This window comes from Toxotes jaculatrix, chromosome 6 (assembly GCF_017976425.1).
Source record: "Toxotes jaculatrix isolate fToxJac2 chromosome 6, fToxJac2.pri, whole genome shotgun sequence".
Lineage (NCBI taxonomy): Eukaryota > Metazoa > Chordata > Actinopteri > Toxotidae > Toxotes > Toxotes jaculatrix.
The window spans coordinates 11,916,241-11,943,464 of NC_054399.1; the positions used below are offsets into that span (position 1 = coordinate 11,916,241).

Genomic DNA, 27,224 nt, shown 5'->3' on the forward strand with positions numbered 1-27,224 from the left:
TGCAAAAGACAGCATCATCTGTCAAACGGCCAAGAAATATGGAGTCAGTGAATGTCACGGGAGCAGCTGCCAACAATACAGAAAAAAAATGAATGCTTTTTTGACTAAAAAGGATAAAAATACAAAAGTCCTCTGAAGACTTCTGAATAGGACTAGCACTCTTCGGTTGCCAAAAAAGTACAAGCTTGAACAACGTATGCTATGAGCTGACATGCACAGAGATAATTGGCGATAGCAAGGTATTGTAGAAGGCAGTTAAAAATTATGAAGGCTGACACAGAGAATAAATGGTAAAGTGATCTTTTTTTTTTGTAAAGCATTTTTTATCGGTGATAATGCAACAATCTAAAGAGCTCCATCATATAGTGTAGATGTGTTAAAAACACTTAAGGTTAAGAGAAAGTAAAGAGCTTTCAGATCATCTGTAACGTCTGTGTGTGTATGTCAAGTTCAGTTTTTTTCACATGCTTTGAAACATGTCAAAACATCCATGTAATCCTCTTTGGTGGTAAATTAACAAGGTAATAGGCCTCCTCTGGTTTTTAATTCACTGTGGGTGGGGAAGCTTTCACCTCAGTTATTAAGTAGGCAGACCTTTACTCTGGTAAAAATGCAGTACTAGAGTAAGTACTGTTTTCTTACAATTTTTAATTACCACGTTAAATAAACATAAAAAACTGAACCTTTAGGTGTTGGTTCCTCAGGACCACCTATGCAAATAATCCTATGCCATGTTAATGAAAGGCCGGGTACAATATAGGTAGTTATTTTTTTATACCTACATCTAACTCACTCACGCAGCAATGACCTGTTTGCTCTCCTTATAATCTGTTGGGTTTTTTTTCTTTCTACTGATCATCTTAAATTACGAGGTCTCAATGGAAAATTTGTATGTTCACACATCTATTTCAGCTTAACTGTGTGATCGGGCTGCAGCAAGGCAAAGTTCTTCCCAACTCTGTTACACAGACACAAGTTCACACGCTCACACCAACATAGACAAAAATGCTTACATAATCACATAAGCACAGGGTATATAATGAGGTGTGTGTATATATATATATATATATATATAAACCAAATAGGCTCAAAAAGCATCATATATAAAAGAGCAAAAACTCATAAAAGCTCATAAAAATGTGTCAGAATACTTTAAGACAGAAGAACAAAGATTTCCAAAAAAGGAAATATGCCACTGTACACATATACACATTTACACAAATGTTCATGCACACACACACACACCAACGGAGCGAGGCAGGGGCACACTGACCTTTTCACAGACCCCAGAAAGCCGCTTGATGGCTAATCTGAGAGAAAACAATCACTTTTCATCTGTATTTGAGCGGCAAGAGGGAACATTTTATGTCCCAGCTGTGAAGCAACATTAATCACCTTTGCCTGCATTTCAGCTACGGCCAAATGGCCAAGGCCCCAGCATATTGGCGATGGCCGTGACGCTGCCTTTTCCAAATTCAGCCTCTATGTACTCTGCCAAAGAGCAATGCATGTTCAGCCAGGGCCTTTTTTCTAACCCCCAGATAAGGCACATAGGTCTCTGAAGTTAAACTTTTTTCATCCCTCCCTTATTTTTTAATAACTGAAGTACCTTAGTTTCTCACACCTCATTTTGACTCTAAAGTAATTAGAGATATGAAACATCAAAGCATTTTAATTATCTTTATCCGTGTATCATCAAGATTTAACTGCCCTGTTGCTCTTTGCTGATGCTTTATACTGTACATTCCTTACATAACCAAAACCAACACCACTTGTATATATTCTCATCTACCTTGTTTTTTTTTTTTTTCCTGTATGTGTTGTGTGTAGGAGGAGGACATCTTGGATCTGCTGGAACAATGTGAACTGGACGACGAGAAACTGATGGGCAAATCCTCCAGGCAGCGAGGCCCTAAGGTTGGTGAGAGTGAGAGAGAGGTAGGGAGACTCAGAAACTGAGCGAGAGGAGGGAGAATCGAGACCACATGCCTCATGGGACCTGAGAAAAAGTGCACAGAGGAGTGTCAGAGAGACGGAGAAAGAGGGGGAGGCAGGTAGGCAGATGCCTGGAGCTAACGCCCACAGAAAGTACATAGGATGTGATTCAGAAAAATAAAGGTGGGAGGGTGTGGGTGTGTGTGTGTGTCACGCACGCACACACACACACACACACACACGGTGGTGGTGGTGGTGGGGGGTGGGGGGGTTAGGTGAGAAAGAAAAGAATCAGAAAGAGGCCCAAAGAAAAGACCAAACTCCCTTAGGGGACAGCTGTCAGGCTGTCTCTCCCACTCTCTCTGTGCTATCTTTCTTTCTGTCTATCTCCCTCTCTTCCTCTCTTTCTCTGTCACATACACCTGTACGCCCCCTCAATTTCCCACGACAGCACATTACTCCCTCCTTCACCCTGCTTCACCCCCCCCTCCCTTCACCTCTCCATCCCTTCTCTCTCCCTGCACATCTACATCCATCCCTCACTCGAGGGCTAAATTGGCTGGAACACTCAAAGAGTGTGTTAGGGACTCGACAGGGCAGTTCAGCGCTGCATTAGAGAGGCCTTAGCTGGAATGAGGACTTGTTCAGACACAATCACTGTTGTCCAAATTAATTTGGGCCCAGTCAGTTTCGATGTTGCCGAGTGTGCGGAGAGAGACATTGAGAGCGGAGGAAAGAAAGAGCTGTGATGGATAGATTCACTCCTTGGGGTATAGTGCTCACAAGCCATCTGGTGAAACTGAACCGAACTGAGTGTGCGAAAGCTAGAAGAGAGGAGTGAGGCAAAGGGATTAGACGCAGGGTTTTGAGGGAAGGAAGGGGCGCTAAGGTTTGTTATCACTGAGGAAACGTTCAGAGGGAGAGCACAAGAGATAGAGAGCAAGGAAGGAAGTGAAATGGTGAAAGTGCCAAAGAATGAGAGCTAGCAAGTACCTTCAGATTTCATTTCTCTTTTTCCTTGTTTCTTTTTTTGTCCTAACTTTTTAATTATGATATACAGCTTCTCACATTTGCTCCTCTCTCCTCATTTCACCCTTTAACTTGATTTTGCCCAGTCACTCTTACCCCATCCCTCCAGCTTCTTCTTTTCACACATATCCAAAATTTCTCACATCTCATCTGTTCAGTGTTTGGCCTTCTCTCTTTGTCTTGCTCCCCACTGTTTATCCACTGTCTGTTCCCGTCTCCCTTTCTCTCACCGCAGAGTACTTATCTCTCTCTCTCTGTTCATTTCCGTTTCTCTCTGTCTATTCAAAGCCTCTTCTCTGTCTCTCTCCGCTCCCATTCTCAGATTCACCTTGTCCTCCTCTTGATTTCTCTCCCCATCAATCTGATGTTCCCATCTTGCTTTTTATTCTCCTCTCTGTATTTAATCTCTCTCTGTCTCTATCCCTCTCTATCACTCACCCACACGGCTCCCCGGCGGTGACTGTGTAATCCCTGTGATCACTTCCTGTCCATTAATTCGGGTGGCCTGACAGCACTGCCCGAGCTAACCGTTGAATAACAGATGTATAAATGTTTTATTAATGCTATCAGCGTGTCCCCTTCCAGGATGTGAAATAGAAACTCGACTTAATGAACTTCAAACTTTAAAAAAATGCTTTTGTGTTTGCGGTTTAGGGTTGAAGCAGATCATGATTTCATGCATACAAAAGTCAGCCGCTTGTACTTATCTGCAAATTTTCTGATTAAAAATTATATAAGACAAGATGCAACCAGAGTTTCAGGATTTAAACACTACAGTTACACTTATGTGACATTCACTTTGTTCTTATTAGTAGAAATACAGGAGAGGGAAAGAAGGAACATTCAAGTCATCAGAAGTTCCAACTGTCCTTGTAAACAGTTTACTCAGTTATTTTCTCTTTCATTTACACAAACTGTCAGATATGTAAAACATTGGATATTAAAGAAAAAACAGTCATGTTTTACTTTGAATTTAACCTTTACGTATCCAATCAGGTCAAATTTGTTCAAGGTATGAAGCTGCTCATGTTCCTATTTTTAGCGACAGCCAGGCTTATAAAGGAGTGCATGTGTAATTGTGTATCTGTGCATAATGAGCCTGCAAGCAAACATACACACATGTGGGCACATGGGCTAGCCGTGTCACCACCAGGTCTCCCAGTGACAGATGGCAGTGGGCTGAGGGTGAGGCGAGGCTGACAACATCTTCACGTTTTCGTGTGTGTGTGCGTGCGTGTGCTGATTTGTGTACTTATGTCCTTGAGAGAGACTGTCCGAATTTTAGACGTTTGGAAGGATGAAATTTTTCCAAAAACTTATGTCATTTTGGATGGTTCAGGGTTAGGAAGTGAATTTAGTGAGTGGAATGTCCCATGAGGATGAAAGTAATGTGAGGGAATGGAAGGATGTGCGTGTGTGTTTGTATAACTGAGAGAAAAAGCATATGTGTATTATCATGTGTGTTTCATCTGGGTATATGTACATAAATCCATCTAATGGTACACATTCTATATATATATGTGTATGTGTAATTGTGTATCTATATATATATATATATATATATATATATATATATACATATGCCTTGCATATCTCTGTTTGTCCCTGCCAGCCCTTGACCGCCATGCCAGAGTGCAGCCAGACACCAAGACGTCAACGACCAGACTACCTGGCTGACTTCACCAGTGGCAGCAGTGCTGAAAACTCCTGCTCCTCCTCAGACGAAGAGGAGGAGGAGAGGAGGAAAACAGGAGGAGGAAGAGGTGGAGATAAGAGGGAGAAGAAAGTTTCTTACGACCTTGGGGAGAGCAAGGAGAAGAACTTGGCTGAGCGCTCAGGTAAAGCAGCAGGATGTATAAAAGCATCTTTATTAGGAAGCCAGACAGTGGGAGTTTGAGAGGGACCTTGTTTCCTGTGATCTTACATTCTCGTTTGCTTTTTTTTTTTTTTACTTGTCTCGTTCTCTCTTCCTCCTGCCCTGTTTGTTGATTTCTTTCCTTTTTGGCTGGAGCCCTCCATCGGATTACAGCAGTTAGCTTAACAGCGAAAACAAACTTGTTTTTCAGATGTATAACTGTGACCCGTCAGACACCTACACATATACACATTACTAAGGCTTCTATTTTAGCATTTTCAATTCCAAAAACCATAATAGAGAATAAAGTACAGACGAAGAAGAAGAAGGCAAACCGTATGGTTTATAATGATGCAGTAAGGAGACCTAAAAAATTGATCCAGTGATGCTGGAAGTACATGACATCCACTCCAGCCTGGTTTACTTTTCACACTTATATAGTTAGAAAAATATATTCATACTTGTACAGTACACATTTCCATATATCTGCACATGGACACACACTTTTTTTTAGTACAAATGCAAAGAGTTTTGCTTTGATCAGTACCAGCAGTGCACACACATACAGTACACACTCTCCAGCAGCAGTGCAGGGCACATTTTGATGGTGTGAGCTGCAGAGGCTAGCAGCCTGCCAGTATTTATGTGCCTAATTGATGTGAAAAAACGGTACCAGATCCTTGGATTTTTAATTAAAGTGTTAGCAGGGTGATCATAGCCTGTGACTCATGGGATGTGGCTCTTTGTTGCTGAGTTCCTGAGCTTCCTAGCTTCACAGCTGTAGACCCACACACTCGCATAAATCGCATGTTGAAGGACTGAAAAGCACTTGAGGAAAGAAAGGTGTCCTGAACAGTGCAGTTCCAATGAAAGGAAGTAAGAAGCAGAGATGAAGGAGAAGGAACTTGATTGAAAAAAAGGGCCGCCTTCATTGTTTACCTTGAAAACACCTTGAGTTTAATGCTGAAATATTTCCTGTTTCATAGTGAGAGTGATAAGTCTCAAACATTCCCACAAATTCTCATAAGTCGCATACATCAACTCCATATCAGCTCTCTGAAGTGAGAAAGAGGACACGTTTCACAGCAGTCTTATATGCTGCCCTTGGAAAGAAAAAAAATTCTCTACTTGTGTTGTGGGCTGCCAGTTATATTGCTCAATAGAGGAGCCTTACACCCGCTTGTTCTGTTTGTCACAAAATAAGGGACAAAGCAATGAAAGAGCCCAACTTTTGTACTGTAAGTGTCTATGGAGATGCATGTGTGTGTGTGTGTCTGTCCGTGCGCAGAGAGAGACAGCAACTTTGCCAAGTCCTACTCTATACCAAGCCACCAAAGGGCTGCTAGGACTAAGCCCCGTAATGCTCTCATTTGGCAATGGTGAAACCGAGGAAGGCTCAGCAGCCACACGCGCACACACAACGACACACAGACACACACAAGCAGAAAGACGCATACTGCGTAATCACTTGTGTGCACACATGATGTCAGACAGGCGCACTGCACGAATTAAAAACACACGCTAATACACTGGCTGGTAGACAAACTGGAGGAGTTTCAAGGGTGATGGAGAGTGTCATTGTGGGTTTTCAGCTTCATTTTCTGTGTGTTTGCGCATGTCTGTCTAGTGTGTGTGTGTGTGTGTCTGAGACAGGGAGCTGCTCTTTAATCTATCCTGAAACCAGACAGGACTACTGTCTAGTTTCTGGTTTTGACTACACATGCTGCAGTTGTTAATAACACACACACACACACACACACACACACACACACACACACACACACACACACACACACACACACACACACACACACACACACACACACACTGAGCCACTGAGCCACTGGGCCAGTGTGCCAGAGTGCAGCTATGGGAGCTTTAATGCCACACTTCATCTCCAAAGCCACCCGGCAACGGATGGAAAGCAGAGAGGAGAGCTTGACAGTGACTGGGGTGCTGAGACAGGATCAGGAATGAAAAGAAATCAAAGTGTCACAGTGAGTCAGTGTTACTCCCCACTCCCTCTCCCTCTCGTCTGTTTCTCAACAGGTCGTATGCACTGGAAACCTCCAATCAAGTCCCTCAAAACCAGCCCCGCCCCCTCCGCTTCACCAACACTTTCCGGTCCAATCAGGCGCTCCATCTCTTGTCCTCGCTCCATTGCCTCCCTCTCATCACCCAGTGAAGTGCGAGCGTTGCCCACCAGACCTTCCCCAACAGTTCCCATGGCCACTCCCCTCGTCAGGCCGAGCTCCGCCACGCTGCGCTCTCACTCGCTGAGCCGCAGTGGCTCTGCCCACCGTGTGCCTCACAGCAACAGCCTGGGTACCATCCACTCCAACATAGTAAGACACTCAACACCCCGACCCCCCCCAACACACACACACACACACACACACACACACACACACACACACACACACACACACACACACACACACACACACACACACACAGTGGGGTTTACCTCTTTGCAGTTCAGAATGTGTCAGATGTCTGTCAGTCACAGAAAAGTCTACTAAATTCATTTTCAGAGAGTCAAGCTGTCATTTTACTCAATGTGGCAACCTTCTGCTGGTCTACTACTCCAAGTAGGATTAAAAAAAAAAACAAATTGAAGAATTACTTTCCAACTGTGTTTCAATAAAGACTGACGTACAAATTTATTTGCTCTGCCATCATGGCTTTTATCCTCCCCCTTTGCTTTTCTCCTCCCCTGGCATTTATTGTATCCTGCCCCACTAAGACTTTCTTAAGCAACTCCTCCGATACTGTATAGGCCTACTGTAGCCCACGACAATAATCTTCTATTATGTTGCCATCTGTTGCTTTCTGCTTGCCTCCGCCATTCCCTCTCCTTCTTTACAAGTACCCTGGTAACCTTTGGATACACTGGAACAAAATAAAATGAGGCAGAATACTTCTTAACAATGAGAACAGAGCTAAGTGGAAAACTCTTAAACTGAAAAAGGCCATCGAGGGCAACGGTTGTATGCCTGTATCCTGACACGTGTGTATAAAATGACAGGAGAACTGCCTTTTTTTCTGATTTTTTTTACCTTCATGTACACTTGAGTTTCCCCATGGGAATCACACGTGTGGGGATAAATACATGATTGAACAGGAACTCTCAGATTGGATGTAGTTTCACCTATGAGTGCCTTGCTGTAGCAGTCATAAAACACTATTTTGAGGAGGTTATTCTTGCATGTTGCAAATACTGCTCTGTGCAAAATGCTATATAAAGAAATAATGATCTGTGACTGTAACAGGTGGTACTGTAGCAGGATCATAAATTACTGAGCTCTCGGGGCATAACTTGAAATGCCTGTGAAATTCAAAATACCCCCGATAATAATAAGCGATAAGGACTAAAATACATAGTACAGAAATAAATGCATTTTCCATTTCTGCCATGTTTGTTAATAGCATGGTGTATGTGTCTATTTGAGCCTGGTATATATGTGACGCGACACTAGTTTCATTCAAACTAATGTTTGAATGAAACATTGTGTTTAATATTGATGTTTATCTGGCTTGAATGCTTTCTTTAGCAGGTGTGCTTGTACTTGTGTGTTTTAGGGTGATCCGCTGATAAACCTGAGGAGTAAAGAGCAGGAGGCAGAGCTGGTGCGTCAGACACTGGCTGCGCTCACTGCCATGAGGATCAGGTTTCCTGGCAAAACCGAGGAAGAGGCCGAGGCTGTGCTGGATGAGGTGGGTTCACGATTTCTGCTGTATGTTCTAAAACAATCCAGTGTGTCTTTTTGTGTGTATTAAGATGATTCTGATTTAGAGGCAGAAACAGTGTAAAAATGTTTAACAGTATCACGAGAATGAAATAAACAAAGGTAAGAAAGTGGGAATGAACGTGGAGTATAAGTGTTGAGCAGAAATCGAGACAGACTGTATTCCCAGAGCCCCTCTGTGGCCAGGTGCGGTCACTCTGCAGCCTAACTAAATGTGACCTCCTCCTCTCCATTCACAATAGCCTGTCCGCTTTGGCCCGGCTCCCATTGTCTTTCAAACGACCCCAGTGACAACCTGTCGGTCAGTTTGCAGCTCTGTGCTATTCCCCACTGCTCCTTTCTATTAATCAGTGCTTCCGCTATTTCTGGTCAGATGTCTGTGTCCTTGCAATTGCTGTGTGTCTGTGCACTGGCACACACATCTTTGTGCCATGGCTAAAGCTATTACTTGAATTTATGTTTTTCTAAAATATTAGTGTACAGACAATAAGAGAAGAGCTTATGGAACTACATGAAGTTAATCATGAAAATATTGAAAATAAACAACAATAATGGACATCCCCATATTAGTTCTGGTAACAAGCTAGCCTTGGCAGCTATTGATGCCCACTTTAAGCAAGGACAAATATGTATTATTGCACTGCTGACCGTGTAGAAACAGCAGTTTAATTTTAATACATGCATTTATCAAATGATTATCTAGTTTATTTAAAAGTAAAAGTTGTAACAGGAAAAGCTGAAAAGAAAAAAAGAAAAGAAAAAACTTTAAAAATAAGCCCAAGAGAAGCAGGGGCTCACTTTGGATTCACACCAGAAGCTCAAAAGTAAGTATGAAAGCATCCAACTGTCCCATCTACACTGGCTCTGACCTCCGCTACAGCTATAGCTGTCTTCAGAACCAGCTGTCCATTCAACACCACAGCCCCCACAGTGCTGAAAAGACAGCAGCCAGCCAAGTGACAAAATGACCACCAAAATATTTAATGCACAAAATCAGTTTTTAGTAGGCCACGCAAAGTATACTGGAATATGTATACCAGAGAGGAAGGCCAACAGGCCATCTCTGACTTGGCTTCTTAAGTTGAAAAAGCCTGAAGTGTAGACAGTTGGGTGGCTGGAAGCCCTGCAGGGCTTTGACTCTGCAGTACAACACCAACAGCAGTTCGATGTACAGCATAGGCATCAGACTGTGGTAGTGGCAGGCTGAACAGGTCAGAACGCAAATATATCACCACCAGACAGGAGCTGCTCTAGGTGGTCCTGATCTGGGAAACCCCATAGAACTTAAAACGACTTTTGCTCTTCTATCACAGTTTGTATTTTAGGCGTGACACATCATGCCATTATTAACTACCTCAAAACACAGACTTTGCAGAGAATATGCTGTTTTGCAGTTGCCGAAAACAGAACGTGACTTAAAAAAACAAACAAAAACCCTTTATTCTGCCAACATTAGCTATATTACACAGACTAGAACATGAGGCTCCTTTTATATGAGGCTCCTCACATCAAATGTATCACTATTATTACTAGCTTTTTGCTTGCATAAACAGAACAACCATTCAGAATTAGCATAACATTCCTAATAATGATCTAATAATGAAAATTACTTAATAAAATTAAGATGTAATTGTTATGATTAAGGTTAAGTTAGAGGAAGTCACAAAATAATTAGTGCAAGCCCATAAAAATTTCCCCACAAAAACAGCAAAAACAAAATTTGTGTGTGCGTGTGTGTGACATCTGGGTGTGTCGGGGTTTTGAGAGACAATTACCACCACACCTGTACTGTTAACAAACCCTAATGAGAGCACCGTGGAAACATAGAGACAAGCGGCTGCACCTGTACTGTTCACTCTTTGCCTCAGGAGACAAGGAGTGTTCACTTGGCATGAAAACAATCTTTGGCATTTTATTCTTTCCATGATTTAAAGTTGAGGTCTAATTGGGCTAATGATGTGTTTGTATCTGAGTAATTGCCTCCTTTATCTTTCACTCAAAACCTGCTTTTTTTGCTGCATTTGGAGCCATTGAAAGGTGAAATGTATCGAGTGCGTTCTGTTGTGCTTTAATGGAGGGTAATTTGTGTGAATATGAAACAAATGTGACAAATGAGCATGCAGCTTACCAGACATGTTCATGTTGTTCTCACTGAGAGAGAGAAAACTAAACACGTGCATAAGCAACTTTCTGGAAAGTGAACAAAAGAGTTTGCTGTATACCTTAGTCCTGTATCTGTGAATCCTTGTGGATTGTTTTCTTTGTGTGTATGTGTACATGTGTGTGTGAGTACACATTAAGTTTACACTGGAGCTTCCCAATGGGAGCACTGTTTGCAGGGGATCTAGCGTGCTACGTGAGAGGTTTGTGTGCACCAGTGGAGAGATGTAGACTAAGTCAACAGAGCAACAATAACAGTGTCTGTAGGTACACAGTGGTGTTGGCACGAGGGCCAAGTACATGGGAATATCCAGCACAGCTTTTGAGCATAACAGCACATGCCCCAAGGATTTTTTGACACACCCGCAAAACATAGGGTTTCTCTACTGAGGAATGAAAGATCACGACTTGATTTTACAATTACCCCTCAGTTGTGCTGCATTTAAATTCACCAGTACCACAGCAAAGCTCCTTTCAGACAAACACTATACTCTGTAAGTATTCAGCCAAATTCACGTTGGTTTCATGTTGGAAAATGACCTCAAGTCAAGAGCACTTTGGCTGCTAAGAGCTCATCAGCACTTATAATGTTTTTTACATGGCTCAAATGTAAATAAAAATGTAGATAAAAATACTTGTTTTGTCAGTAAATGTATAGCCTCCAAACCACGAATGAGAAATTAGGAAGTGATGCTTGAAAATCTCTGCCTTGAGCATGGAGATCATTTTAAAGCGAGAGGTTTGACTCTGAGGACAGAGATAAAATCTACATTTGCTTTGTAAAATTGGCTGGAAGTTGGTCTGATGCCAAAATTGCAGAAGTTCTCTCCCTGCGCACTGAAGACAGAATAACACGACAGCGTAGGCATGTGCTGCAGTAAACACTCTCTCCTCTCTTAGGTTGTGTTTCCTGTGTTACACACTATCGTGTGCCAGATGCCAAATATCACACAAGCATTGCAGCTCTATCTGCAGAAGTCGTGTCATGTTTGAACATGGAACTTTTCCAAAACAAAGAACTACGTGTGAAAGCTAAAAAGCCATTACATAACAGACAGGTGAACGCAGCAGTGTTGAGAGGTTCCAGGTCTGCGTTGAAGTGTAAAAACTGAATCTGCCAGGGTGAGTGTGTGACTGTGGGAATGAGCTCTGCACTTAGCCCATAGGTCCTTCTTCTATTTCTGACACATCCTTATAGTTTTAAAATACTAAGAGAAAGTACTTCAAGTTTAACTGTGCCGTGTCACAGCGCACTCAAGCTTGGCAGTGACAAGCTGCTACAGAGTAGTATGATGTTACCAGAAACCTCCTTAGAATACATCTCACCAAGGCCAGAGCTCAATTTAAAAAGATGAATTCATCTTTGCAGGTGTCTGCCTCGCCTGATCTGTTGATTTTATTGTTATTGCACATTGTTATTGTTGTTTTGTGCAGCGACTTAACTGCACAGCGCTGTAAGAATAGTGTAGTAACCCTTGGCTTTGACTGAATATTGCTGGGAAACAACAGATGTAATCAAATGGATGAAGAGGATGTAAATATACTTCAGAGTTTGTTTATTTTTTTAATTCACACCTATGTCATTCTCTAAGGGAGTTTTTAAATATTTTGTTTGATTGTAATTCTGTTTCTGTGAGTGCTGGTCTGTATTAATGGAAGTTTTCTGCATATTTAAAAGATCGTTTTTCACTTATTTCACCCTGGCTTTTCTCCCTCAGATCCTCGACAACTGGAAATACCATAAACCAAAGGTGGCCTCCTATTGGCTAGTGAAGCTGGACTCCACCAAGCAACGGAAGGTGGGTCCCTATGCTGGAATGACATTGCAAGATATCTGAGTCAGTCAGTTTGTCTTATCCCACTAAAGAACTGGAGGACGGTTTGGCTCCTCATCTATGGTAGCTACCAATGTTTGGGAGAATACCTGACCAAAGTATTCACCATGAACTGTTTCAAAACACTTTCAGGGCCACCAGGTGATTTCAAACCTGTCTGATATTTGCAAGAATCTGGACCAAAAGCCGTAGGTGGCCAAGATCATAACCCCAACACACAACAAGTGGCAGTTCGCCAAAGAAGAGAAAAAAGAGAGCACTTTTGAAGTAGAACAGTTGTTGTATTCTCCTGGTTTGAGGGACAGCTGTAAGGGAAGGGCTGGTGGAAATGTGGCCGTGAACAAGACAGGCTAATGTTCTCAACTGTGTAGATAGAGCTGGTGAAATCTGGCAGGTATCTCTGTGGAAAATTTTTTTCTGATACAAGGAGTGCCTGCACACGGGAATCACAGCTCTCCCAGCTTTTTTAACAGCATTTTGACCAACAACACGTCTTCCTTGGGCAAATACCCATAAGAAGGAAAGGTGCAGCACACACAGCAAAATGATCAGAGATATTTCTGTGTGCCTGAGAAAGACAAAAGGCGAGTGTGTGTCAAAGACAAAACCCTAGCTTGGTCTTATTATTAACACTTCAATAACTAAAAATGAATAACAGTGAAGTTCTCAATCACTGTTGTCAGATGTAATGCTTCATTTTTGGATATATTAACCCTGAAAGTCTTACAAATGGGCTACATTTATCCTTTGACACCTGTATAAATTCAGTTCTGTCCTGACTGCCACACAGTCAGAGCTACCATCGCTCTGTATAAAATGGACATTGTTAAAGCTGGTGAATATGACAAAATGTCAGTGCTCCTACCTGTTCCTTTGAATACACAAAAATAATCCCTAAATCAAATATCAGAGAAAAAAAGACATGCACCAAGATCATTACCATGTCAGACAGGGAGAGGTAGAGACACCAAATAGGATGTAAACAAAACAGAAGAAGGGACAAGACGTGAAATGGCATCCAGTAGGCGTGTCAATAATGATGTGATCTCTCAGCCACTGCTTTCTGCACAACTGTGCTCGGCTGTGTTGTGGGCTGTGGCGGTGCGAGCTGATGTTTTATTTGGAGTGGAGCAGCCTAATGAGCAGCAGGCAGAGGTCAGGAATGTAGCGCCCACCGCTCTGCCATCTGATTACCATACCAAAACATATCTGTATGTGTGTTTACTCATCTATCACTTTGTCTGAGTGTGTATGCGTGTCTCGCTTGCCTCATATTGCTGTAGGGAAATCTTGACTCCTCGCATCGCAAAACACACATGCACGCACACACAGTCAGACGGGCATGTCAGTAATGAGGAGAGAGGAATCAAAGTCAAAAGAGCCACAGTGCTGCACTCTGAGCGGGGTGAAAAGAGGAAGAAAAAGGGTGGAAGAGAAGGGTTGAAGGCAGTGAGGTGGGGAGGGATGAGAAAACGAAGAGGGGAAGATGGAAGGATGGCGCAGGTGTTCTCAGACCACCCAGGAACTTCTGACACTTTCTCTCCAAGACTGACGTTGGTGCAGCAATTAGTCCGCTCCCATATGCTCTCCACTGCCTGCCCTAGCACTTTTTGTCCTGCCTCTACCAAAGTCACACACACACACACAAACTAGGCATATGCTGTGTGTCTGTGCATGCTTCAACATGCATGCAGAGATCAACCTGATCAAAACCTTGCTATTTGTGTCTACGGTCTGATTTTCAGGATGTCTTTGTGCACACACTGTATGTGTTTGCGAGTCTGTGCGTATGTGTGTGTGCGCGTGTGTGAATCTGACTGTATTTATTCATAAATGCAAGCTTTCAGTTACTGAGTGAATCCATTAGCCTCTGTGATTGCTAATTTTAAGGTAAGATAAAAAACAAGAAGAAATTACAGTTGGAATAAATGCCAACTCACGCATATCAATTAGAAATGCTGTCACCTTTTGTCTTGCAGCATTAATTTCCCTCATTATCACATGCTTGATTTAAACCTGTGTCGCTCTTTCTTTTTTCTTTTTCCATCTGCCTTTCAATTTTCCGTGTCACTCAGGTGCTGGACATTGTTCGTACCAATGTACGCTCGGCACTGCAGCGGATCTGGAGGGAGCCAGACGTAGAGAGCCTCCACCTCTACCGGCTCTTCAACCGCGTCTTCAACCGGTTGCTCTGGAGTCATGGCCAGGGCCTGTGGAACTGCTTCTCCAACACTGGGTAGGCCGCTTTGAGCAGACCTATGTAAAAGACCTGCCTACTCACTCATCTCCACACACCTGCCCAAAATATTGGAGGTGGGAATAATTGTCAGATTGTTTGTTGTTTTGGAAAGTTCAAAAACTGTCAGACATAGCACCCTACAATTCCGATGTCAGGGAGCTGTGGGATGAAGGGGTCACAGATGCTGCTTAATGATCCAGCCGGTTTTTTCACGCAAGGCTGTGCTATAATGGAGATGAACAAACAATCATAGCTGCCAACAATTCCAATTCATTTTTCAGTGGATGTTTGCAGCTCTGTGGTCACAAAACCTCTATCGAAAAGAAACTGTAAGATTCAGAAAAAATTGCAAAAATAAAATTACAGTCAGCAAAATTAAAGACTCATCTAAGCACCTTTGAATAAAAAAATGTAAGACTTGTAATGGAAGTTTGACTTTTACTGTCATTGATGGCTTAAACCAAGACCAAAAAAAAGAGACATTGAAAAATTAGCCTGAGAATCAAAAATAACTCCCATGATCATCATTTATTGGAAACTAATTCTTCAGAAACAGCACAAATAAGTGATCTCACCCCAGGCTAGTTACCTCTCTATTCATTGCATAGCGCTACTCTTCCTTCCCCCGTAACTACAAGTTCACGCACCACGCAATCTCCCATGTCCTTAAGCCCAGTGTTCGTCTATGTGCCAGTTTAAATGACAGCAGGGACAGTTTCCTATTTTTATTCAGGATGACTGGGGAAGCAGCGCCAGCTGAATGACAGAGAATGAGTGACAGACCAACCAGACCCTGCTGCACTTTCCTGAAAGCCCTTGGTGATGAAAGACACATGTTACTCTGTGGAGACAGGGTGCAAATTAAGGTCACAAATCTGAGCTGTTAATCAGGGCTTTTTCACAGGTGAGAGCAAGGAAAAAGGAGGGGTGGGACAGAAGCAGGAAGAAGGTGAATGAAGGCCTTTTAGTTCTTTTTACTTTGGTTTGTTATCTGGTACTTTGAAGTTTTCATGTGGTTCCTTTTATTTATTTATTTATTTCTTGCTTTTTTGATGTGACTGAAAGTGGCTTCCTATGAAATGAGTCACTGCAGTGACAGCCCACTTGATCATGTCCCTGTAGAAATCCCAAAACAGCAGATGAGACAGACAAAAACACACACAAAACTGGTGGTTCACGCTGGCTTTCTTAAACACATATATTTTGCTTCCCTCAAAGACACACACACACACACACACACACACGACGAGGCATCTTCAGATGCATCAGATTGCTTCTACATTTATTTCGTCAAAGACACATTAGCACCCTCAAACAGACCCACACATGCAGCAACGCACACATATATAGAAACCTGACATGCAGACAGCTGTTGTGCTGGTGGCCTTGTCGTCTGTGGTGAAGGTGTGACCTTCTCGTGTCTCCTCCTCTCTATATTCTTTACAGTTCAGTTGTTCAGTGGCCGTGTTTCCCTCGCCACAGAGAGCTCAGAGTGTGTAACTAAAGTCGCTGCCCACAGCTCTCCATTTTCCTCCTCCCCTCTTTCTTGGCAGTCATAATTGAGAGAGAGTGAGGAAGGGACTGAGCCGGTGATAGAGATGAAGAGGATGATAAGCAGAAGGAGAGAAGGGGAGGGACTCGGTGACAGAGAAAAAGCGGAGAGGAGAGTGACTGGAAATGAGACGTCGTAAAAATGGTAAAGAAAAGATTGGGTGGAGGGGTTCAGGCCCGGGAGGATTAGCCTAGCCTAGCCTCAGCTACCCCCAGCACGCTGCACCCCATGCAGCCTTTGTCTGATCACAGCTTGCCCTGGATGATCCAGCTAGCTTGCTAGCCCTTCGTCGGCCCCTCCCTACAGCAGGCTATGGCCCCAACATGGATGAACCCAACAGGGGGCCCTGATGTCATGTGGTGACAGCGAGCCAGTGCACCTCCAAAAAGCACACTCCAAATCCGAGTGCGGCCGACCCCCCTGCCCCTCCCGTTCCTCTCTGTGTCTTGTTTGATATTTTATCTAAGGGACTTAACAACAATCAAACAGCCTAGCAGCTATTGTGGGTGATGAATTCAACAGGCTTTGAAAACGACTTAGAGGAAGAGAATGGAAACACACGCAGTTCTGAAACCTTTCAGAGGAGGCACCCCCCACCTCCCAAGGAGTGAAAGGGGGTAGACATCAAACGTACCCCCCAGGGTTGTGTGTCTCGGTTGCTGAAGCTCCTTCACAGTCAGGGGTATGTCCGGGGCTGTAAAGGGGGTTAACTGTACTTGGATTTGTTTCATCCTTCCTCTCTGTGTGTCTGTCTTTCTTCCTGTGTGTGTGTGGGGGGGAGAGTGTGTGCATGTAAATGTATATGCACACATCTACAGTGAAAGGTCACTCATTACACTGTATGTGACTTAATCCGCAGTGTACATCCTGTGTACAGGATACTTGTGAATACTGATGAATGAATGGTTATGCCAATCCATAACTGCTAACTTTACTGAACTCTTTCTGTGTGTGTGTGGGTTTTCCTTCTGCCTGCACTCCAGTTCATCGTGGGAGACCATCTTCAGTAAGAGCAGCGAGGTGGTGTCACCCCAGGAGCTGCAGTGCTGCCGCCGGCTGGTCCAGCTGTGTCGAGACTGCCTTTTGGTCGTGTACAAGTTTGTCTCCGAGTCCCGCGGCTCTTTGACCGGACTCAGCCCCGAATGGGATGACACCAGGTGAGAAGGACACCCAACCCTTTGATGTCTTCCCACTGAGTTCTTTATTTTTGAAAGATTCTTATAGCATTCTGGCTGCAATAGATAGTTCATTATACAGTAGGGTGGCTGGATGAGATTCAAGGATAGGATGGGATTCAAGAGTCTGGCAGGTCCCAGGGTCAGGCCGTACACAGTCAGTGTCCGTGTGCAAGAAGCTGAGCTCTTGCAATGCAAAGAGAATTCATCTTGATGCCTGAAGAGCAAATGTAAACTACTGCTAAAGAAAATCCCAGAGAGTGGTGGATTTTGTGCAGCAAAAATACTGTAAGTAGACCACTTCAGTTTGCTGTCTTAGTTTACAGAGTGAAGTAATGCACTATACATAGGGTCAAAATGGTGTCAAAAGACTAAAAATGTAGCACAAAAAACAACATATCAGGGGCAGTAAATGAAGCTCGCCGAGATACTGAACCGGTGTTAAGATAAACAGGAGACAACCTTGATGTAAGGAATATTTACAGTATTTTAGTGTCCACCTATGATTGATATTCAGGTCCAGACAGAAACTGATTATAGCGGAGTTTGTTAAATCAGTGTGAACCACAGTAACAGTGGTAAGAAACTTCGTTTAAAGTCCCTTTAGATAGCATTGCAAAAAAAATAATAAAATAAATGAATGAACACTTTGACATACAGACAAGCAAACTTGGATTTGAACAGCTATCATCGCTAAACCTCTTAGGAAACATCTCCTGTCTCCATGGAGCCTTAAAGCCATCATCTTCATCACGTAACCCCGATAAAACAAACAAACAAACAAACAAATAAATCTGCCTCTTTCTATTTTTAAGGCTGATCCCTGCAAGACACAGCAGCTCAGGTTTGGAGTGAATGAACTTTTAAAGCACATATGCTTTGGGCTGGCAGACAGGGAGGGAGGTGGGTGAGGAGAAGGAGAGAGGGAGAGTGCTGTTAACAGGAAATAATGGCCCACAGATTAGCGTTCAGGTTAGCCCGGGGCCCCCCGAGGCCTGCTTAATTCAATTAGAGCCCAGATGAGCCTGTGGAGCAAATGACCTTACGCGAGAGAGAGCTCCTTTTTTCCTGGGGCCTCGCTTTACATGATTCATAACTCTTGCGCATATTTTAACAGGCTATCACTTTGCACCTACAGTATAAAAACCTCAGCTGTTTAAAAAACCAAAAAAAAAAACAAAAGACTGTGTGCGGTTTGTGTACAGATGTTGAGCTACTTATGTTTTGACTAATCTGACATTGTTGCTATGGGTTATTTTGTCTTCAGCTGATTTGTTTTGAGCAGAGGTTCAAGAATAAATATTTAAAGGATTTAAAGATATAACTGTAATTGGGTTTAATAACTCGAGCATGCACAAAATGATATACACTGGTGTATCCATATATTTGCAGTAGGTATCCTTGAGAGGCCCTTTAAGCATGCATTGGTCTGTCTCTCCTTATTTCTTTTGTGTCTATATATGTTTGTGTAAAAAAAGCTTGCCATTTGCTGCTGGACCAGCCTCTACCCATGGCTCCACCCCCGCTGCTGTCGCTGCCGCTTCTTCTTCCTCCTCTTCCTCCGTCTCTTCGCCCCTCGACGCAGGTCTCTGCTTGGTTTAGTTCTGCTAAACCCCCCCGCCCCACCCCGCCCTGCCCCCCCATCTTCCAGCACCGTCCCTATTCACTGCTTTCTGCTGCTCCTACCACCTCACAGCTGTAACGAAGGCCTGGCCCCACCTGCCTAATGATGGTTGCTTTGGCTGCACAACCAACAGTCTAGCATGGCTTCTTCTCCTTTCCCTCACTAACATTCAAATAAGTGATATTTGGATTTGAATAGAACATGTTTCAAATTATCAGATTATTCCTAGCCCAAAACCGTAAACTGTTTTTGAAAGGAAGAAGATAGGAGAAGGAAGCATATTCTGGCTGTTTGGAGCACTGTCAACACCGCAACCATTCGGCCAGCTTGCTGCACATCACCAGCCAATCACGCTGCTGCCACATGCTAAACTATCACACCTTTCACCCAAATGCTTTTACCAAGAGCATCTTAGCCTGAGTGCATTGTCAGAGCGAATGGCCTCAGTGGGACATGAGCGCCTCACCTGCACCGCATCAGTGCCACGATCAGCCTAAGCACCGCTCTCTTCTCGTCACAAAAAGACAGAAAGTGGCTCAGCTTACATCGTATGGTTTGCAGTTTGACAACACAAGCGGTTCACATCTCTCCATCAGGCACGCAGGGAAAGTCGCAACCCGCCGCCACTTCAGATAGCTGAGAAGCAATTAGGATTATTTTCTCATTGACGCATAAGGTTTATATGAGAGGGTAAACTGTGTGTGTATGAGAGAGTGCGTGCATGCACATCGCGTGACTGTTACACAACGATCATCCGTCTCTCTAAAGTGACTCACACTCCGTCAGCTGTGTTCACATCAAACTGGCGTATAAATTTAAAGGATAAGTTTTTAATTTTTTTAAAAATGTTTTTCAGTGTAAGGGATGGGGGACAAATTCCAAAGTCCTCATTCTTAAATAAAAAACACACGAAAGAAAAACCCTGTCTTCCCATTGTCTAGGGGAAAACAAAGAGGTTTTTTTTCCTAACTAAAAACACTGTAACTTTGGAAAATATCCACCTGATTTGTCTGTCTCAAACTGCTGAACCCTCACATTAGCTGAAATGCTGAAACACATGGGCTTGCGAGTATTATTATAAGACAGACTTGAAAAAAATGTGCCCCTATCCTTTACAGCAAAAGTTAAAACAAATAATTTAGCAATAAAAAAAAAAATTAGTTTTACCTTTTTAGGCAAACATCACGGCTTGACTGAACTAAACTGAATGTCAGACAACAACACCAGAGAAATAGTAGGTCAGGATCTCACACTGAAATCACAGATCATACAGGCAGACAAATGTGGCTCAGTTGAATTCAACATCTACACACTGTCTCCTGTGCATGTACAATGCACACACACACTCATACAGCTCTTGGCAACCCTTGGCACACATCAAATTGTGTGTGTGTTAGCTGAGGCCTTTGGGGTCTCCATTGTTGACCACACCTGCCCGCTCTTGTACAAGCATCCTTCCTGTGTCGAGTGGCCTGATCATGTGTGTCAACAGCCTCATGGGTCTTAGAAAAGTCCTTCAGTCTGTGTGGGCAGATGAGAGGAAGTAGCCAAATAGCTCTGCTAATGACTTTCTTGTTAAGCCTGGAATTACTGTCACTACCCAAAGACAATTTCCCCATGATGACAAAAGTTTCAGATTTTATTAACTTTCATCTGTCTGAAAAGTGTGGCAGTAATTAGGGTTAATTGGGGTGTTGAGCTGAATGTGGGCAGCGGATAACCTTCAAGCCTCTTTGTACCTCTTGGTTTATGATTGCGTCAGCTATCATGGCAGCCTTCCCTTCCATCCTTACCCATGGTATTTCGTTTTGTCTGACCTCCTCTTAATGCGCTGTGGCAGTTGCATCTCGATGGAGGACTTAGGAGTGACGTGGAAGGCCTGTCAGTAACAGTGGTAGGTTGTAGCTTTTGCAAGTGCAGATCGAAGCAGGAGAGTATCTTTCTGTCGAACTGTCAGCTGATGGATTCAATCAAAGCACAAGTGCATGAACAAGCCTCCCTCAGGCTTTCAAACATGTACGTTGTTGCCAAGACCTTCTTTATGATCAAAAAGAGGATGAACCTGGAAGATGCAGAATAAGGGTCCAATTAAGTATAGCCTGCAGAGACAGCGGACGCATGGACGTGAGAAGCCCCCACACCCCACCCCTTGCCACTACCACCACCGTGATTCTTTCTATGAGCAGAATATTCTCAAAGTGAATAGCAGAGGAGCTCTGAAGAACATACACTCAGCCCCCAATGAATGTTCAATATTTGATTTTCTTTTTTTTTTCCTTTTATCGACTACTATTTCCATGCCTGGGCCCAAGGTTTTCAGTGAAAACCTTATGGAAACGGAGGAGAGAAAGGAGAAATCATACCACAAATCCACGAACGGGATCCCAGCGGATGTACAGTGAATCTCATTGCAGAGGGTGATGGAATATAAGCCAAGAGGGGAGAAGAGAAACATAAGAAATGAAGCAGAAATGAATCAGGGGGTGACACAAAATCAGGGTATGAAATCACTAAATGTCGCTTCTAAAAACTGAACTTTGAGCTACCTAACAGGAGCAAATGTGAAAGGCTGGAAAGCAAAGCACATCCTGTCCTTCTCTCTGGGGTGTGAGTGGAGGAGTTTAAGAACAAGTGCTAGACTGAGTCCTTGTTCCTCGAGTCCAGCCGCAGACGAGCATGATGTGCTGGAGGGATACCTTCGGCCCACTTGAAGCTGTTTCGAGGACACTCTCGTTGGACTAAATGAAGTTAATTTGAATTTTCCCTAACTCTCCTGGGCCTGAAACTGCGGTTGAAGAGGACGCCCTCAGCGACAGGTTTTTTTTTTTTTTTTTTGTCTTTTTCCAGTCGACTTTAGAAGAAGAAGCTGCTCTGCTAATTTGTCCAAGAGCTATTTCACAAAGAAAGAGAGCTGTCAGAGGGAAAAGTGTGCTATCTCTGCACCAGCGTTTAAAGAAGATATTATTTCTTCGCTCTGTAATCCTCTGCCCCGGTGGCTTCCTTTTGATTAGATTGTCACGTCTCACAACGCTTCCACAGGGAGTATTTCTTTTGACCATTGTACTCGTTTAACTAAACGAGTATTAGATGTACTTTTTATTAGCTAAAGATCCTCGCTGCGGATGTGGCATTAAGGTCACATAATACATATTATCACAATATGACAAGTGTTCTGCGAAAACCCATAAATGTAAGTTATTCTTCCAACTGATCAGTCTGGAAGAATTCAAACTACCTGTGTCTCATTGTCTTCTGAACAGTACCCCGACATTTACATAACCTTCAGTTAACCTTGTCCAGGATTTGATCATCTCATCTGACATTGCTCTGACAACCATATCTGACTCATTTCCAGTAACTAAGGAAGATGGGAGCAGGGTTCAGCCCCTCCTGACTCTATCTCAACCTGACGCTGGTTTCATTCTCAGGTACTGGAACGCTGTTAGCAGGAGCTGCCTCACTGCTCTGTCTCGGTGGAAGGTGTCATAGAAAAGTCTTAGAAAGGTTCTGACGTCTATGCCTCGGAATGATAGGTGAGGATTTTCTGTTCATGATACCAAAGATTTAAGGGTCAAAGTTGAGAATTCAGCTGTGCTGAAAGACAAAAAAAAAAGAAAAAAAAAAAAGAAAAAAAAACATTTACTCTGTGAGCAGGTACATACAATAAATACCTGCATATAACCTATTTAAACAAGACTGTAACTGATAGTACTATGTCTATGGCATTTTAGATTTGGTACGTTACACAAAATTAGAGCTGCAACAATTAATCGATAACAGAAAATTAATCTCCAACTATTTTGATAATCGAACAATTGCTGTAGTTATTTTCAGCTTTTCAGATATGAAGGTTATTCACAATAGTAAACTCAACATATTTAGGTTTTGACTGGTGGTCATCTGAAATCGTCACCTTGGTCTGTGTGGAATTATAACACGCTTTTTTTCCCATCATTTTCTGTCATTCTATAGACATTAATTGATAAATTGGAAAAATAACTAGCAGATTACTCAGTAATGAAACTTACTGGTAGCTCCAGATCATATGAATTTCACAGTTTAAGCCTCCAGTCTTTACTTGTTTTTCCTTTCTTTTTTCTGGTTTCCAAGGGGAAGGTGATGTCATGTTATCTTGGAATCATAAGGCCATTATTAAAGCTGAAATTTGCAAATGGAGATGGCCAGAAATGGTAGAATCAATATCTGAAAAGTGGGAGATATTTGGTCTCAGTCCCGAGCACTAATGCGTCCTGACCTCTAAATTTTGACCTTTGCATATCTAATCCTCTCATTATGTTCATCCTTTCCCCTAATCCCTCCGTCCCTCGCTCTCGTCCGTCTGTCCAGGTATCTGCTGCCAGTGACCTCCCAGTTTATCATGAAGTGGCCTTCGTCCAGCTTTGGCCGCATCTCCTCGGCCATGCCACGCTCCCGCAGCCTTTTCGCCGCCAGGATGGGCCACTTCTGAGGTCACCGTGGCAACCCTGGCTTCTGACACCTCGCCTTTTGACCTCAGCTTCCCTACCCTGACTCACATCCAGCCAAACTCCAATCTCAGCAATCCCAGTATGGAACTGAATTTGGGGCAGCTCTGGACACCGAATGGAGCCTCTCCCACGGCCAAATCCCCTCGTGCAAGATCAACAACGAAAGGCCGGATGACTTGGGATTGCTAAAGGGCCTTGTTGAGTTTAGTTTAGTTTGGCCCTGCTCAGACCAGCAGACCACTCGTTCCCTCGAACCCTCCCTTTTATCCCCAGTTACACCAGACAATGGGTTTCTCCCTCTTTTCTCATTGTACTTGCTGTATTATACCCTCTCACTGTACAGTTACAATTCATGGTACTGTAAAAGGAAAGAATAACAAATACTAAACAATGCAAGGATTATTTATTTATGTACTTATTTATTTTGTAAGGTATTCCATGAATGCAGTGAATGCTGATGCAGAATGCAAATATGAAATGATATCAACAAAGCTACTCCTTGTTTGAGAAAGTGGATGTAAAAAAAGAAAAAAAAAAAAAGCTTATTTTTGCTGGCTGTAATCACTTCTTTTATTTCTGTATACTTAATTTAATTTATTTCATAACTTATTTCAGAGGCTTTATGTTTATAAATGTTTAAACCGTCACTTTATGTTCTAGTTTTTGCAGTTCAGAGTAACAGTAGAGAGACGGTGCCCGGAGAACTCAAAATGTTTAACTTTTGAATGCTAACGCTTCATGTTTTACCTGTGTGATATTAAGTGCAGCACTATTATTAAACAACACAATGTTTAGAATGTCAATGTAGTAAAGCCAAGCCTCTTTGCCTCTTAGAGAATGAAATTACTTTGTCGCCACAGCGCAAAGAGCCAAACTTAAGTCTCAGAGAGCACCCAGTTCCTGATATATGCACTTTGCAGTTGGTCACAGAGAGAGGAAAGTGGGTGCACATTATAATAGTGTTTGCATGCCTAGATTTTAGTCCCTCATCCAGATGTAGTGGCTAGACAGAGAAGCTGCGTTTGGAATATACTTGAAGTTCTGTGTTGTCATTAATTATTGTGTCTCTGTGTTGGCTGCTCTCAGAGGGAGAAGACACTTTGCTTTTAGATTTGTCGTCTCAAGTTCGGATTTGTTAAGGATAATAAGGTTGTTGTTGCATCACTTAGAGATTGTGCGGCACGTTGAATGACTCAGCTCATCTGCCCAAATGTACTGTACTGTAACAGCGGTGATTTGCCTGGGACGAGCAGCTGCAGCCTTTTTTGTCACCGCACTGTAGGTACAAGTGCCAGGGAAATTGTGGATGTGCCAATAATATGCACATCTGCTTCATGTGTTCAGTTGGGTTTTATTTAAAGTTAATATGTCCTGAAAACTACTGTAGGACCTCAGTTAAATACAGTATTAAATGTTTGTAGGGAGAAACGCAGTGTTGTATGTTTAGTTTACTTGGCTCTGTGTACTACACCATCAGATACACTGACTAAACTTTTAAAGATGGTAGATTGTCAACAGAATACAGTACAATTTTGACTAATAAGCGTCACAACAAAGCTGTGCTAAATCTGCTCAAACTGACTTTTCCCCACACACTGAACATCAATTCACAATGCCAAATATGTTTTTGTTTTTTTTTAATTTTGCCTGATTTTATTTGTTATTTAAGAGTAGTACTTTTTCATCTGAGGTATGAGATTTTAAATTTTACATAGCAATAAAATGTTTAAACAAACAGCTTTCATCTTTTTGTCATTTGTTGTCTCAAACCAGAGATCAGTTTGCTAATGGACAATTTTGTTGCAGTTCGCTCTCAATTTATCCTCCGAACACACAAAGACAACCCTGATACAGAGATTTAAAAAAAATATATATATAATAAAAAAATATAGTATATAATAAAATTATAAAAAAAGACAAAAGAGAATGCATGAAAGAGAGGGCCACCAAAAAGGAAACAAAACAAAGTGGAGCTTAAGTTCAGACGGTCTGTATTTTATTGTGGTTACGTACTAAATTAAAAAATAAATAAATGTAATTTTTGTGTTCTGTGGACAGCTGATGCTGCAGAGACAGACAGAAAACAAAGACAGAAAGGGAGATGGCTCGCAACAAAGGTCCCCGACTGGAACTGAACCGGGGTCTTTGTGGTTATACGGTATTTGATTAAACCACTCCGCTACAAGAACTTAAATAAACTAACTGATTTAATGAAGAATCGGTGTAATATTGTTGGGTTATGTGACAGAAAATGATAAGAAAAATATGCAGCACAAACAGCGTCAAGGTAATTACTGAAAAAATGGCCTATTATACCTTAAAAAGTTAGATAATTATTACTCATTTTTTGCTGAATTATATACAGTTGCTTCCTTGTGGCCCATCAGCAAATGTTCTCATTTTTTGACTGCAGAAATGCAAATAGTCATATTATAATTCAGCAAATAGCTCTTTGATGGAGGAACTTTAATGTTTTTTTTTATAGTATTATTTTTTAAACAATTATTTACCTGAGATAGTATGAGTGGAGGTAAGAGCTGTGAAACAAATAAATAGGCAAAGTCAAGCAGAATTAATTATAAACACTGAATTTAAATCCAGTCGAACTCTAATGGGTTTTAAAACTTCCTGCCCACCTGACACACATTACTTGAGCCGCTCTAAAGCTATCTGGGTCAACTGAGTGATATCACATTTCACAGCAGAGGCCCCTACGGACAGGTGACACCCCTGACCTGTCACTCGCCTTAGAAATAAGAGTGTGCACCAAGCAGCCCCTTCTTGTTCCGTCGTGACCTGCAAGCCGCCCCTGCACGGATGTGTGTACACACAAGAAAAACTGAGTCAGTCTTATTTAGACCTGTAACGGCGGCGCTGCGTTCGGATTTTTGTGACCTCTGCACCCCTCTGTCCTCCTTCCATCCCTCTCTCAGTCCCTCTTTCTGTCAGCAGAAGAGGTACGGGGCGTGACCTTGAGGCTCTCCGGCCTCCGTCTTGGCTGCGGCCCCTACAAACCAGACGAGAGCAGGGGCTGACAGTCTGGCACAGCGACCCCGGCGTGCTGTCCAAAAATATCTCCCCCAGCAACGGGGGCTGCGCTGTTCTGTCCTGACCTTTCCAATCCTCACTCCCCTCGTCCCCATCCCACCAATTGCTCTATCTCTTTCTCCCCTACCTGTACGTGATCCAGGCAGCTTTGCAGCCAGTGTCCAGCAATTTTTTTTTTTTTTTTGTTCCTTTAACCAACACCCAGATGACCCAGTTTCAGGGCCCTAAGCCGACCTCTCCGGCTTGGAGAGTTAAAAAAAAAAACCAACAGGGAGCTGTGTGAGAGGTGGATGGTTCAGATGAGATAAGGAAGCAGACACACACACACACACACACACACACACACACACACACACACACACACACACACACACACACACACATTCGCTCTTGTGCAAAACACAGATGGCCGAGCTTCAAAAATCTGCTCTTTTTTTTTGCACTTAAGCCACTATTTCAAATGACACAGGGAAAAGAGCAGTGTGATTTGTTCTGTAATTATGACTGCCTGAGTGAGGTGTCCAGAGGAATGGCTG

The 27,224-nt window shown here is 42.8% G+C and overlaps 1 protein-coding gene across 1 annotated transcript in view; it reads left to right on the forward strand.

The window, feature by feature from the left end:
• The window catches only part of ttll7 (tubulin tyrosine ligase-like family, member 7), a 60,053-nt gene extending 36,432 nt beyond the window's left edge, over window positions 1-23,621 (forward strand). The window contains exons 13-20 of the mRNA XM_041040741.1: window positions 1,831-1,917; window positions 4,577-4,802; window positions 6,869-7,164; window positions 8,402-8,536; window positions 12,447-12,527; window positions 14,639-14,799; window positions 17,338-17,511; window positions 23,501-23,621. Coding sequence (XP_040896675.1) covers window positions 1,831-1,917; window positions 4,577-4,802; window positions 6,869-7,164; window positions 8,402-8,536; window positions 12,447-12,527; window positions 14,639-14,799; window positions 17,338-17,511; window positions 23,501-23,621 — 1,281 coding nt within the window. The remainder of the gene's footprint in view (window positions 1-1,830; window positions 1,918-4,576; window positions 4,803-6,868; window positions 7,165-8,401; window positions 8,537-12,446; window positions 12,528-14,638; window positions 14,800-17,337; window positions 17,512-23,500) is intronic.
• Window positions 23,622-27,224: the final 3,603 nt, after the last annotated feature.